Source organism: Bubalus bubalis, chromosome 18, assembly GCF_019923935.1.
Source record: "Bubalus bubalis isolate 160015118507 breed Murrah chromosome 18, NDDB_SH_1, whole genome shotgun sequence".
Classification (NCBI taxonomy): Eukaryota; Metazoa; Chordata; class Mammalia; order Artiodactyla; family Bovidae; genus Bubalus; species Bubalus bubalis.
The window spans coordinates 11,303,856-11,318,293 of record NC_059174.1 but is presented as its reverse complement, the minus strand read 5'-3'; the positions used below and the strand labels follow the sequence as shown (position 1 = coordinate 11,318,293).

Genomic DNA, 14,438 nt, shown 5'->3' with positions numbered 1-14,438 from the left:
AGTTTTTGCTCTCGCTTCTTTTAAATGTTTATTTGGCTGCACTGGGTCTCAGCTGTGGTGTGTGAACTCTTGAGTTCTAGCATGTGGGATCTAACCTAGGACCCCGGCACCGGCAGTGTGGCATCTTTGTCATTGGACCACCAGGGAAGTCCTTGCTCTGACTTCTTTAATTCAGTGTAACGTTCTTGAGATTCGTTACCCCTGTTGTTGTATGTGTTGTTACCTTATTCTTTTATCCTGAATAATGTTTCACTCACTGTGTGTGTATTCCACAGCTTGTCCGCATTCTTCTGTTGGTGGATGTTTGGGTTGTTCCCCATTTTAGGCTATTGTGATCAAGGCTGCTTTGTGAACAGTCGTGTCTGAGTCTTTTTGTGGGTATTTGCTTTTATTTCTCTTGGGTAAATAAATGCCTAGAGCCCTGGAACTGCCAGCTCACAGGGCAGACTGCTCACTCTCGGAGGAGCCGCTCAGCAGCCCTGCAGCGTGGTTGAACCGCTCTTGTGACCCAGCAGAGATGTACGAGCTGCTGCTATTCCGCCCCAGGCCACACTGGGTGTTGTCGGTCTCTGCTGCAGAGATCAGACAGAGGTGTTTTATCCTCTGAGGTAGATGTAAAAAGGGAGAGTCGGTCTGTGGTGTGGGGAAGACGAGTATGGAGAGAGGGCAGGCGGGGGTCCCAACAGGAGCTCAGGGTGGCCCGACCACTGGGTTGATGGAGGTGGGCAGACGTGGTTGGGGTCCAGGTGTGTTTTGAAGACAGGATGGGCAGGGTTTGCTGCGGGACAGGCCGTGGGATCAGAGAGAAGTGAGGGTGCCCGCTGGGGCTGCTGGCGGAGCTGGGGGTGCCGTTTCCCAAGACTGGGACCAGCCTGGGCTAGACTGGGAGAGGGGCGTTGACTGTGGGGAGTCAGAGGAGAGTTTTAAGACGGAAGGTGCTGCGTGGAGGCTGATGGACTGGAGAGTGAGGAGGGCGCACTCAGCAGTGAGGGCAGCTGACACGCCGCGTTCCGTGCAGTGAGAGGGGGTTCAGCACGCCCTCGGGGTGCAGGAGTGTGCGGGGAGAAGGCTGGAGAGGGTGAGGACCGGGGGCCCTGGGGGTGGGTGGGCAGTCAGAGGAGACCCCATGCAGAGTGGCCGGTGCGCGCCTTCGCCACAGCCGCAGCCTGGTTCAGGACCGGGGTTTCTCAGCCAGGGGGAAGGACGGGGGAGGCCCGTGTGTGACGTTCCTGCTGGTTGGGATCGGACTCAGCACTTTGGTTCCAGACTTGGGGCTTTCAAGCTCCTCTTAGTTGTAGGTTGTCTTGCTCTCTTCTGAGCAGTGTTTTTTGTCTGTTAATATCTTTGGTTGTGCCGATTCTTCGTTGCTGTGCAGGCTTCCTCTCTAGTGGCAGCCAGCAGGGACTCCTCTTGCTTGCAGTGCACGGGCTTCTCACTGTGGTGGCTTCTCTTGTTGCAGAGCACAGGCTCTAAGCTTAGCTCCAGGGCATGTGGAGTCTTCCGGGACTAGGGATCAAACCCACGTCCGCTGCATTGGCAGGTGGATTCTTATCCACTGTGCCAGCAGGGAAATCCTAAACAAGGTTTGGTATGAAGAAGGAAACTTCGCCAGTCACTAGTTACTATCATGTCCGCTTGCATCAAAGGTAGAATACTTCACTCTCCCCAAGAAAAGACCTGGCTCTGACTGTTCTTAGTCATGCATTCTGCAGGCCCAGCAACAGCTATAACCCAAATCTACCACCTTCTCTAAGAGAAGCTTAGAGGTTTGAAGAAATCAACCCTGTAATATCTAGTTAGTGATAAATAATGATAAAATGTTTTTTTTTTTTTTCTGTTAGTTGATTGACTAGGTAACATGAAGTACTTGGGCAGGTGTGTTCTTTACCACTGCGCCACCTGGGAAACCCACTTGGTAAATTTGGAAGGTTTTAAATATATATTTTGCTTATGGTCATAGTAAAATGTATTCACTTCTAAATTTCAGAAAAGTTGGAGAAGATTCGAGATCATGAACGAAAGGAAGAAACTTTTACACCTATGCCCAGCCCTTACTACATGGAGCTCACCAAACTGCTGTTAAATCAGTGAGTAGCTCCACAGAGCCCACAGCCCATGCTGCCTGCGTCGGTCTGGACCCCTCTCCGCCCCAGCCCTCAGCCTGGAGGCATCAGGCGCGCACACGCTGACTGGGCTCCAGCTCTCCCGCTTCCCCTTTTCCTTTCCTCTGTCCTTCCCTCTCCTGGTGAACCCCTTGTTCTTTTTTCTGTTCTGCATCCTAACCGCCGCTTGTTTCTGGACTCCCTCTCTAACAGTGGCTTTTCTTTCACAGCAGTCACTGTTGTTAGTCACCCTGCACCCCTTTTCTTCTTGGGGCCTGGGTGTCTGAGAGCTTCCATCTCCTGCACAGGGAAGGGCCGGGGCTCCTGTCTGCCTGTGACCCTGAGCTGGATGGGAAGGCCCCTGGTCAGGCTCCCTGTCGGCTTCTCCCTCAGCCAGAGGGCGCTTCTGTAGAGAAGGCTGCGTGGGCCTCCCCTGCCCTCTGGAGCCTCTCCAGGCTTGCAGTCCTGCTCCTGGTGTTCACACTGCATAGCCCGGCTCCCCTCTTCTTGGTCTCACAGCTCTGCAGGCCTTCCTCTCTCTCCAGGGTCCGGGGTCACGCTGGCCTCTCTCACTTCTGCACGTAAGTAGAAGGTCCAGGTCCTCAGAGCACACGTGTGCGTGTCCACTGCCCCGTCCCTCTGCCCAGCGAGTCCCCTGTCCCCGCCTCCTCCTGGGTTTAGCACAGGTCCTGCCCCCAGGTAAGCACGCCTGTCCTCATCCCTGTCTCCAGGGCAGCCCTCGTCAGCGCTCTGCTCTCACCGCCGTCTGCCTGGGCCGCTTCTCTGCCCCCGCCCCCGTTCTCACGGGCGGGGGCCGTCTCGTGCCCCAGCAGTGCCTGGTGCTCACATGTTTGTTGCTCACGTGTTTGTCAATAAATGAATGAATCAGCGGAGAAAGCAGGCAAGTATAGACAGCGTTGCCTAGAAGCAGCTTAGAATGTAGTCTGCACAATGCCAAGCCTTTCAAACGCTGAGCACCTTTTAATTGGTGAATTCAAGGGCAGGTCCAGAACGGAAGTTGGAAGCGGCTTGCTGCCTGCTGTAGAACAGCGAGGGCTGGGGCCCCGTGCATGGCACTGCGGATTCAAGTGGAGACTTGCGTCGCGTGGGCTTGTCCTTGAGTTGACCTGAGGCAGCAGTTGGGCAGTTCACAACATTCCCCTTGTACAACCTGCTAAGTGTCCCACTAGGCAGTGGAATTGGTCCTGTAGGCCTAAGTTCTGGTTCTGTTACCGGTGTGGTGTGACAATCTGTTAGGAGAACAGCCTGATGCAGCCCTCACGCCTGGGACTGCCCGGGAGGGGCTCCGTGGCTCGGAGGATGGAGGGACATGTATTAGGGGAGAGGGTGTAGGCAGCACAGAAGGTGAAGAGCCCAGGGCTGTGGAGCGGGGCTGCTGGGACCCGCATGCCTGCTGAGGGCAGGGGAGCGGAAGCCGTGTCCCCAGGAGGGTGTTCAGGCATGGGTGGGAGGGGGTGTCATTCGGAGGACCCAGAGGCTGCCTTGGAGGGGAGTGACTTCAGAAAGAATACAGAAGCAGAGGGAAGGTCTGCACATCTGTAGGTTTTGAAGTTCAGAATATCATGTACACAGTTCCTATCAAACCCCCCATTTCCTTAGAGTCATTCATTCAGCGAAGGGGCCTTTGTTCTGCAGTGCAGTTCACAAGGAGCTGTGGGCCTTTGTTCCTTCACCTGCTGTTCAGACCGTAAGATCCACACGTTTGGGTCTTAAGTCTCCTACATCAGCTTTATACCACTGACTCTCCGTCTCCACCCGTGAGCTCGCTGTAGCCTGCGGAGGCTCATCCAGCCTGTCGTCCCTGGAGTTCATCCCAGGATGCCTGGTGAAGGATGTTGGCCTCTGCTTTTGTCTTAGTTTGTCCTTTCCTTTAGAGGTTAAGGTCAGTTTAAAATGTGTCACAGGAAAGCTGTCAGTGCCCTGCGCGGACTCCAGGCCCGACTTTTACCCCAAATTTGCTATGTATGGGTGGGCTACTTATGCTGATTTTTGTTTTGTAATTTTTGCAAACGTATCTTTGTGGTCTCTGTCCTTCACGGGCTTCTGAGAGGAGGGAAGTGCTGTGCTGTGTAGTGCAGAGGGCTGCGCCTGGCACACAGCCTCCGTCCGTTTTCCCTGGTGGGCTGTAGCCCTGGGGCATTAGCATCAGAGGCCATGACCTCTGAGCCGGCCTTTGAAAGATGTGTTCTAGCGGGAATTGTACAGAACACAGCACAGAGCACCCAGTTACCCCTAGACAGGAAGACCAGCTCAGAGCTGCTGCCCCGATACCTCAGTGTTTTTGGTGAATAAACAGAAGTCCTTGTACTGCAGGCTGCCCGGGACAGCTAATATGAGCACAGCTGACTCGGTGAGCATCCTGGCTGAATTTTCCTGGCACCAAGGTTAACATCCTGGCTGAATTTTCCTGGCACCAAGGTTAACTGCTAGAAATCCTTACATTTTAAAACTGAAAGGTGAAACAGACTTTGACCTTCAAACAGCTTGTGCATTTCTGTCTAAGCAGTGTTTAGGAAGAAGCCACTTTTCCCCGGATGCTGGCCTAATTTACTGCACGCTTCCCTGTGTGACTTAGCTCACATTTTCTTCCTTTAGTGCTTCGGACAACATCCCGAAAGCAGATGAGATCCGGACCCTGATCAAGGACGTGTGGGACACTCGCATAGCCAAGTTCCGGGTGTCTGCCGACAGCTTCGTGAGGCAGCAGGAGGCACACGCCAAGGTGCGCACGACGGGGGCGGGGGCTCAGGGGCCGACGCCCGAGCTGGCTTTCAGAAAACCATTGCTCACTGGTTCTTTATCCAGTAGATTTAACCTTTCTTGAAATCAAAAACTAAACCAGCTGTTTTCCCTCACGTTTAGCTGGATAACTTGACCCTGATGGAGATCAACACCAGTGGGGCTTTCCTCACACAAGCGCTCAACCACATGTACAAACTCCGCACAAACCTGCAGCCTTCGGACAGCGCCCAGTCTCAGGACTTCTAGGCAGGGACCGCTTTGTCCAGGCCCGCATCTGCCGGCAAGAGGCTCCCCAGGCGGCATGAGTGTTCGGGACATGACAGAGATACTCACGTTTCTGGAACTCTAGACCACTTCTGAATCTACGAAAAAAAGTGCAGTGAAGGAAGGAATGGGTTTATAATCTGGTTGGAAAGCAACAGGCTTATGCTCAGTTGAGACATTCTGTAATTCCTTATCTGTGTCTGGGAGCCAGCTGCTTTTTATGGGGGAAGAAAAAGCACTGGCAGAATGGGAGCGTTCTGCAGCAGAGCCCCGGTCTCCTGCACGGGACGGTCGTGTGCAGCTGAGTGTTCAGTGATGTCGGGTGTTGCTTTTGAGATAAGATACAGCAGGACGGTGATGTGGCCACAGCCTTTCTCTTGGGCTACATTCAGAGTCTTCCACAGAGACTGTTCACACTGTGCGGGACAGCCCATGAGCACTCGGCTAGTGACGGTGACCCGTGTTTCTCATTAAGCCCCAATGCACAATCAAGGTGGAATCACCCAATTCTCTTTGGGTTTTTTCCTGCATCACTCCCGCATGAAGGGAGCAGGCTCAGTGGCTTAAGGATCTGACAGAGCAGACTGAAAGGGTTAGCAGACAGCATGCCCTTCCGATCCCCACTCTTGGGTGTCTCTTGTTTGCTTGGCTGCTTCTGGGAAAGGGCTAAAAGGTTGTTTATCAGCAAGAAAGTAGGGGAAATTAATTCCACGTGTGTGTAAGTGAAGCTGAAGATGCGCTGCCAGGGGAAAACGGGGCTTGTGTGGTGATTCTTGGTGGACTGGGGACAGCCTGCTTGAGGCAGCCGTGGCTCGGGCCAGAGTCCTGATTTTCCCTGGAAGGAGAATCTTCAGCTGTAGCACCGCTTGATTCCTTACAGAAAGTACTTTCCCTCAAGTCAGGGGCGGGGGGCAATGACTGTCCAGTCCTGTAATGAGCGGGTTCAATCTCCAGGTGGTTCTCGAGGGTTTCTGAAGCGGGGGTATGTGTGTGATCATGTGACCAACTGGGCCCTGCTGGTGTTTTTACCCTTCAGTGTTTAAAACTCAACTGACTTCAAGTTACCTGGGCGCTATTTGTCCATCCCAGGTGGGTCCCCAGATGTCCTTCTAAACAGCGGCTCGTGTTTAAACACTGAAGGGCCACACACACAGGGACTATGACCCAGAACACTTGATCTCCATAGTTTCATCCCTTCTCCTAAAACCGGGCTGAGGTCCAGTTGAATCTGTCTTCACACTTTACTTGTAAAGCTGTAGAATCGTTGAGTTCTTATTTTTTTCCCCTTACTACAACATAAAAAAGATTTTTCTCTTAACATGATTTAGGAAGATTTTATTTTCTGGATGTTGTCAGAAATTACAGCAATATATTCATAAATACCTAATTACTACATTTAACAAATAATATTACAATACAGTTAATTCAAACAAGTACACTTAGAACAGGTTTAATTTCACAGCATCTAAACTGCCCCCAGAGTGACCGAGGCACCGCTCCTCCTCCCCGAGTCCTGGCTGGCTGTCCTGGCAGTTAGCAGCACCACGGGCGTAGCATGGGCCTCCTCAGCTCAGGCAGAGTTAAGGGGTCTAGTTCAGCACTGGATCGGAAGCTGGGGGACAGGCTACTGCAAGCAGTGACGTCGATAGCGTGGGTACTAGAAGAGTAGGGGGCTGCTGCTAAGTGGCTACTCTACACTGTAAGAGGAGCAACTTCCCGTGCTAGCCATCCCCATCTGGTGGTGGGTCCCCGGAACTGTCTACACTTTTAAACCGTGGCTCAGAGGGAAACGGGGTATGTGGCTTAGATTTAGAGATGGGGCAGCACCGTGAGCTACTCGATGGAATGCCACCCCACACACAGACTCAGATTACCTGTTGTTATTCTTTGCTAGTTTGCTGAAGGGGGCTCCTTTTAATAGTCTTTGAATTTCCCTGAGGGTATAATCTTTTTTAGCACTTTGCATGCTGCCAATTCTTGCATTTCCTTTAGAATATAGACTAAACTATTGGTCACTTATGTGAGATAATAGATTATGATACTTTATGCCAGTTTGCCTGTTTCTATGAAACAAAGACTCATTTTCAAATGATCAGGTCGTGCAGTGCCAAGTGTGGGGGGGAAGCTCCAGTTACTACTGATCTGATTAAATGCACAGAGCCACACGACTCAGCTTTGGCAGGTACCCCTCAAATTTAGCAAAACTCCTTCAGGTCACAAAAATGCTCACACAAAAGTTCCAGAATCACTTCTAGAGAAAATTTGCTATATTTCTGAACTTTGTCTTTCAAAAAACTCAATGTGAAATAGCTGAACAAAAAGCTTTAGGGATTCCATATTTGTCAGCTTTTAAGCCTAAACTGAAAAAAGACTGATGCTACCTACTCTTTCTTTTGGAAGAAGAGTTTTCAGGTTATAAACTGGTCAGTGGGGGGCACGACTGGATATGCGTCTCCCAGAGAGGCGCACTTGTGTTTTCACAAGACCCTCTGTTACCTTTTTCTTTCTTCATGTTGCCTTACTGGTCTGTATTTATATTCTGATTGTCATATTACTTCTTGAGCCCTAGGATATTCGGAGATCCTCACAGGTAGGTGGGGGAGGGGGTGCCACTCAGAAGGGGAAAGCTGTTAATACCCGCTCAGGGACAGAGCTGCCACCCCTGGTCAGCTGTCCTTTAACCTGTGTGCCATGAACTCCTCCCCAACCAACACACAGCAGCCAAGGGCGCCCCCCCGCCAGGTGGTGAGGGGTCGGGGCTGTGCTTTTCCCATCAGGTCTATTCTTCCCTTTGCTTCTAGCCAAGGCCCTTTACCAGCGCCCAGGAGCAAAGGCATCTAGACGTTTTCTATGATGGAGGAGGATGACTGGTGGGAAGTGCCAAGATGTAACCCTTAGGCCTTCAGAAACAGCAAGCAGGTTTTAAATAGAGAAATTCAGTGATGTTTTGCCCTGACTGTTGGCAGTGGGGCTCCCTCTAAACACCTGTCCCCACCTGTGGCACATGGTGCTCTCCATGTCTCTGCCGGGAAGAGGCCCCCAGAACAGCTCTCAGTTCTCAAGTCATTTCTGTAGAGAGGAAAGCACTTGCTGACTGCTGATAATACTGGCGGCACTTTTTGTCTGAGTTTGCTAATAACTGGAAGATTGTTGGCAGGCATACAAAGCAAACTGCGTGGGAACAGATAAAGTGACACAGTGCCATCTGCCAGCAAGCTGTTCTGCACAGCTAAGGTCTGGGCTGAGGGCGTGGCCACTGGTCACAGCGCCTGGCCTTCCTGAAGGTCAGCCAGCCTGTTCCCAGGCTGGGGCGGAGGGGCGGGGGGCAATGACTGATGTGTGGTCCCCTCCCCTCCCCCAGGCGCACCGACCACTGGCTGCCTTGGCCTCTGGTTTAGGCCCACTGGGGCAAGAGCTGCCTTTCTGATCTAGACGCAACCCAGCCTGAACCAGCAGCAACCGCGGCAAGGAGGGCGGGCTCCCCCAGCCCCGCGCTTCGCCCTGATACGATTATCCCCGTTTCCAGAGGCTCCTGCGCTCATCACAGTGAGCCCACGAGGAGAGGTTCTGGCGCACGTAGCTCACCCTGCCTTTAGGCTGTTTCGAAGCTCTGCATCTAAACCAGGCCCCTACCTCCTGCTCAGACTGCTGTAGACACCTTGGCACCCTGTCACAGAAACTGCGCCCACCTCAAAGGTTCTCCTCACGGAGCGCGTGTGTGAAGCTGCGCACACACGCCTGCCTGGTTCCCGCTGGAGACCAGCAGTGCTCGCTGGCTGGGGCAGCCGGGGAGGGCCCGGCGAGAGGGAAGGAGGAACCATGGCTTTCCACATCACTCTCCGGTGCAACTCAAAAATGAAGTGCTCGCGTAGGCGCCAGTGGTAAGCTCTTTTTACTTTTCTTCTTCTTTAATTTTTAAAAACACATCAATAACGTCCTGACCAGCAGCAGTACAAACACTAAAAGCAAGGCTTGGTTTTTTTTTTTGCCCAGAAAAACAAAACAAAAACAAAACCCCCAAACAGGAAAACAAACAACAAAAAATCCCCCCAAACCACATATTAAAAATGGCAGGCTTTTTATAACAATAATTAAAGTAATAAAAACATACAAAACTTTGTTTTTTAATATATATACACAGTACAAGGCTGAAGCACCTTTGACTTTTCTCTCAAAATTGACATTTGTATGAAAACACCCCCGCCCCCCACCCGCAGTAACAATCGGGTGGGTGTGGATTAATGTACACATGGAGCTCTGGACACTTTCCCCCACGAAGGAATAACAAGGTACCTTCAGTCTGGCGATTCACTTTAGGTAAGAGCTTTTCCGGGGGAAAGCCTTTGGGTGAGGCTTCGGTTCTGTTGCTTTGTGTGCTCCTAGGACCTGTTGCTTTCAGGAAAATTTTGCGGAAAAATAACTGAAACAAATAAGCCCTTTACTTAGAATGCACCCCACCTTCCTTCTGCTGGAGCGGGTCTCAATCCCAGGGAGGAGTGAGACCAGCCACCCCACGGCCAGAGCAGCCCGGGTTCCTGAGGCCAAAGGACCTGGCAACACGTGACACGCACACCGACGGTCCGCGCCACTCACGCGCCCCAGGGCTGCGAAACAGTCAGATCTTAGTGTTGGTGACGGAGCCTTCATCTTGAGACTAAAAAATGACGACGTTGCAAAGGGTAAAACCGCCTTTAAAAAGGAAGAAACTATGGGCATCTTACACGGGTTGCTTGCCGAATTACAAAGGTGATTCAACTGCATTGAAGTCAAGGCGAGTTCGTTCTTTTTTTCTGGAGCCTGGAATCCTTTGCTTCATGCATGGCACATTCTCTTTTTTTTTTTTTTAAGCGTCAAACCTCCCAGTGAAAAATATTAAATATTCAAGGTAATAAAATAGATAATATTTCTATACTATAGGTTCGGCCTAGTGCAAGGGAAACCGTCACCTTGGGTAACCCTTGAAGTAGCCTCTAGGCCAATGCATTGCAGGCAACGCAAGGCACTTCCGTAAGTGGTCCAGTTCCGCCTGGAGCCGCTCCCGTTCTGAAACGATCTTCTGTTTCTGGCTCCTCAGCTCCTGGAGAGAGATTCGTGTCAGACCCGCAGTTGACACAGTAAGGAAGGCTGTGGGATGCACTCTAACTGCCCCCAGCGTCTCCCAGCGGCAGCTTCTGCCGCTTCAGGAGTGGCCAAGATGTTCAAGCCCCAAACAGGACAGCACTCCTCCCATGGGCGGGAGGAAGCCGGCAGGGCTCTCGCTGTCATGGCTGTGTGTAGGGGGTCCATCCTGTCCCTCCCGCAGGTGGGAGGAAGCTGGCGGGGTTCTCGCTGTCACGGCTGTGTGTATGGGGGGTCCATCCCATCCCAAGAGCTCTCCCCGCTCCCTCCATTCTCCTGAGCACGTCACGGGGGGAGACTGACGTGGGCAGTGCACCAGCCCCCACCCTTCCAGATCCATGTTCTGCAAACAGATGACACTCCCTCCTCAGGTGACTCCTGAATTTACCCCCTATCTCTCAAGAGCACAACTTCCCTTCAAAACTTGTCTGTATGGGTGCTCCTGAACCCAGACTCGAAAGGCTGAATAGGAATAACCACTGTGGAGTCAAGAAAGCCCCCCGGAGCCAGTCTGATCCCTGAGACTCACCGCCATGCTGTGGGAGAGCTGCTCGGCCGTGAGGCTGAGGCTGTAGTGCTGTGCCTCCAGCCGCCTGCACTGCGCCTGCAGCACCTGCCGCTCCAGATCTTGCTCTGAAAAGACAAGCCGGTGTGACGTCTCCTGTGCGCAGGGCCCCGGGCCCCGCGCGGCCTCCTTTCTCCAGAGCAGCTGGCCGAAGCGCTCCCCTTTGGACCACATAGCTCCCTGCCCTGTCGATCGAGCTGGCGACTAGATGTCACTCAAGTGACCCAGCCCGGCGGAGTAAAGACCAAGGACGCAGCGTCCAAGGGCAATGTAAGGGGTGCAGCTTAGGGAATAGTAACAACTTACAGCCTTAATTTGCATTTTTCAAGAAAGATAAAAGGGTTAGACACGAAAACTTTTAAGCTGTTAGAAATTTATAGTTTTAACAAGTAAAATAAAAGCTCTCCGAAAGATACTGAGCTTCAAATCTTCAAGGATAAATCTCTGTTTTAACAGTCTCTTCAATAAGTGGTGCTGAGAAAACTAGACAACTGTGTATAATAATGAAGCAGAACACTAACACCATACGCAGAGGTACATTCAGAATGGACTGAAGGCCTAAATGTAAGGCTGGTTATTATAAAAACCCTTGGAGAAAAACATAGGCAGGAGAATCTTTGACATAAATTGCAACAAGCTCTTTTGATCCACCTCCTGAAATAATGAAAACAAAAACAAACGGTGGGCCCAAATTAAACTTCAAGGCTTTTGCGGCAAAGGAAACCATAAAAAAAAAAAGATAACCCACCGTACAGGAGAACGTATTTATAAAAGATGCAACCAATAAGGAATTTAATCTCCAAAATATGCAAACAGCTCATGTAGCTCAGTATTTAAAAAAAAAAACAACCTAATCAAAAAATGGGTGAAGATTCCCCCCTGCCGCCCCGCCTTATTTTTCTTAATGAATCTTGGGTTCCCTGGCCAGGGATTGAACCCACACTTTCCTCACTGGAAAGTGGATTCTTAACCACTGGACCACCACTTCACCATCTGGGTGAGCATCTAGATATTTTTCCAAAGAAGACATAAAGATGGCTGAAAAGATGCTCAACATCACTAATTATCAGAGATGAAAATCAAAACCACCACCTCACCCCATTCAGAATGACCATCATCAAAAAATGTACAGTAAATGCTGGAGAGGGTATGGAGAAAAGGAACCCTCCTACTTGTGGGTGTATAAACTGGTGCAGCCACTATGAAGAGGACTGTGAAGGTTCCTTTAAAAACTAAAAAGACCTACCATACGATTCAGCAACCCTGGGGGCTATATATCTGGAGAAAACAATAATTTGAATAGATACATGCAATCTTATGTTCACAGCAGCACTGTTAAACAGCCAAAACATGGAAGCAACCTAAATGTCCATCAACAGAGGAATGGATAAAGAAAATGTGGTATATATGTACAGTGGAATACCGCTCAGCCACAGGAAAAATGAAATGCCATTCACAGCAACATGGATAGACCCACAGATGATCATACCGAGTGAAGTAAGAGGAAAACACGTATCACAAATATGATTCCACATATATGTGGAATCTAAAAAAAATGGTACAAATGAAGTTATTTACAACACAGAAATAAAATCAGAGATGCAGAGAACAGCCTTCTGATTATGGGGGTGGGGAATAAATTGGGAGATTGGTTTTAACACAGAACTCTGCTCAAAATTCTAATGGCCGATATGGGAAAAGAACGTAAGAAAGAGTGGATATGTGTATAACAGACTGATTTTTCTGTATACCTGGAACTAACAAATAACTATATATACTTCAATAAAAAGAATATAGGCGTTGATACTCTGTTATGGCTACGAGGGCATTCTTTTTGATTGTATTGAATACTTAGCTGGTTTTACGATGCTTATTTCAAAATATCTGAAATGATTGTGATATTCATGATAAAAACTTCTCTACAGTACGGTAATAAGTAGAATTTGGAAGTGGCGACGGCCAGGGTTCTGACGTTCTGGAGGCCGACAAGGGCTGGCCTCCTGTGCTGAGTGCTGCGCCAGGAGGATCGGAGCCTGTGGGCACGTCCTGAGACACACAGCCTGCAAGGCGCGCCAAAGAGGGAGACCTGGGCTCGGCTGGGTGAAACACTGCCTTTTCTCGGACCTGTGTGCATAGCCACAGGGCGAGGACGGACAGAATGTTCAGAAGTGCAACAGGACTCGGCGGGGCAAGCAGGCCCAGGTCCACGCTGTCACACCGGGTGGGGCAGGCGCTCGGCGCCTAGGTTCCTCCAGGGAGGACGTCTGCCCCTGAGGAATGGCTGTTGCAAGCTAGCCCGGGCACCCCAGAAGCCCGAGGAGCGGTTCTGAGGCTCCTGTCTGCTTATGGCCCAGGAGCCCGGGGCCTTGTCACTCAAACAGTCCCCAGCCTGGCGATGGAAACCGGCACCCATCGTGAGCCCGCTGAGCCTCCTGGCACACCCTTCCCAGGCCCCCGGCCTGCCTCCCCGGCCCTCCGTACCTTCCACGTGTTCCTGGTAAGCTTCCAGAATGGCCTCGATCCCCTGCCACTTGCGCCTGGGCGGGTCCTCGTCGTCGTCCTCTCCGTCGTCCTCCTCCTCCGAGTCCGGGTCCATCTCCTGCGCCAGGGTGCCCTTCCTGCTGGCGGGGGGCTCCTGCTGCCCATTGTGCTGGGGCGGAGGCAGGCGGCTGGAGGACTGCAACTCGGGGAGGTTATAGTGGACGGACGCGTCAACCTTGTGGTTCTGCTCCGCCGACAGCACAGCTGCGCTTCCTGAGGAGGGAGACGGCTGTCACAGGGCCCCCAGGGCGGTCACAGGGCCCCCGGGACACGCCCCGGGAGCAGGCAACGCCGTCAGCAGGTCCCGGCAGACCCGACGGAGCGGCGCGAGGCCTCTGCCCTTCGGAGACCAGAGGCGGCTCCATCAGAAAGGCTGGAGTGTGCCGCCGCAATGGTGGCGGAGCTGGCTCCAGGTCACCACACTGTGCCGATGCGCTCGGCTGGGTTAGGCTACGAGCCGCGCCGCCCTGCTCTGTAAAGCGTCTGCACCCTCTCCCAGGACACACAGGCGCTCCGGTCCCTGAGCACACCCCGTGCTACCAAGAATCTGAACAGGCTGGGCCTGTCCAGACTGGGTCTGCTCCGCCTCCCGGTGCAGACAGCAGCCTTGGGCAGTCAGTGGACCCGTAAGGCCCAAAGTGGCAGGGGCTGGATGATGCTCAAGTCCCGAGGAAACAGGCAAGTGTAAAGTCAGGGAAGGGGTGAGATCAGGCAGGAAAAGTTAAGTCCTTAAGCTGCCAGAAAACCTCTGTGGGTGTGTCTTAGAGGGAGCATGGGGGTTTAATCTAGCCAAAACATTTCCCTTCTTGAAAAATACGACTCTGAACTCACAAGAAACATCCAACAGGAGAGTTTTGTTTTGCCTTTTTTTTTAAATCCACATCAAAAACCACTACCCTTCACTTTTTCATTTCATCCCTGCTGACAGCATTACTTTACCTGAAGGATACTGACACTGTCAGACCTGTTTATCTAAAAATGCTTCTCTGTCTATTCAGTTTTTTACAGGTCATAGGAGGAAAATTTTAAAAATAGTTTTGGCAAAATAATGTGAAAATAATCATATAATTTTCTCTCGGCTGTTG

General features: G+C 51.5%; 2 protein-coding genes across 6 annotated transcripts in view; one reads left to right on the top strand and one right to left on the bottom strand.

Moving 5' to 3' along the window:
* Positions 1 to 5,303, top strand: part of GINS2 (GINS complex subunit 2) — a 31,330-nt gene extending 26,027 nt beyond the window's left edge. The window contains exons 3-5 of the mRNA XM_006047508.3: positions 1,988 to 2,087; positions 4,719 to 4,845; positions 4,986 to 5,303. Of these exons, the coding sequence (XP_006047570.1) occupies positions 1,988 to 2,087; positions 4,719 to 4,845; positions 4,986 to 5,111 (353 nt within the window). The 3' untranslated portion in view covers positions 5,112 to 5,303. The remainder of the gene's footprint in view (positions 1 to 1,987; positions 2,088 to 4,718; positions 4,846 to 4,985) is intronic.
* A 1,146-nt stretch (positions 5,304 to 6,449) lies between these two features.
* GSE1 (Gse1 coiled-coil protein) overlaps positions 6,450 to 14,438 on the bottom strand; it is a 395,343-nt gene continuing 387,354 nt past the window's right edge. For all 5 annotated transcript variants that reach the window (XM_044930676.2, XM_044930675.2, XM_044930677.2 and 2 more), the window contains 3 exons: positions 13,294 to 13,566; positions 10,777 to 10,880; positions 6,450 to 10,206 (listed from right to left, as the gene is read on the bottom strand). In XM_044930676.2, coding sequence (XP_044786611.2) covers positions 10,072 to 10,206; positions 10,777 to 10,880; positions 13,294 to 13,566 — 512 coding nt within the window. In that variant the 3' untranslated portion in view covers positions 6,450 to 10,071. The remainder of the gene's footprint in view (positions 10,207 to 10,776; positions 10,881 to 13,293; positions 13,567 to 14,438) is intronic.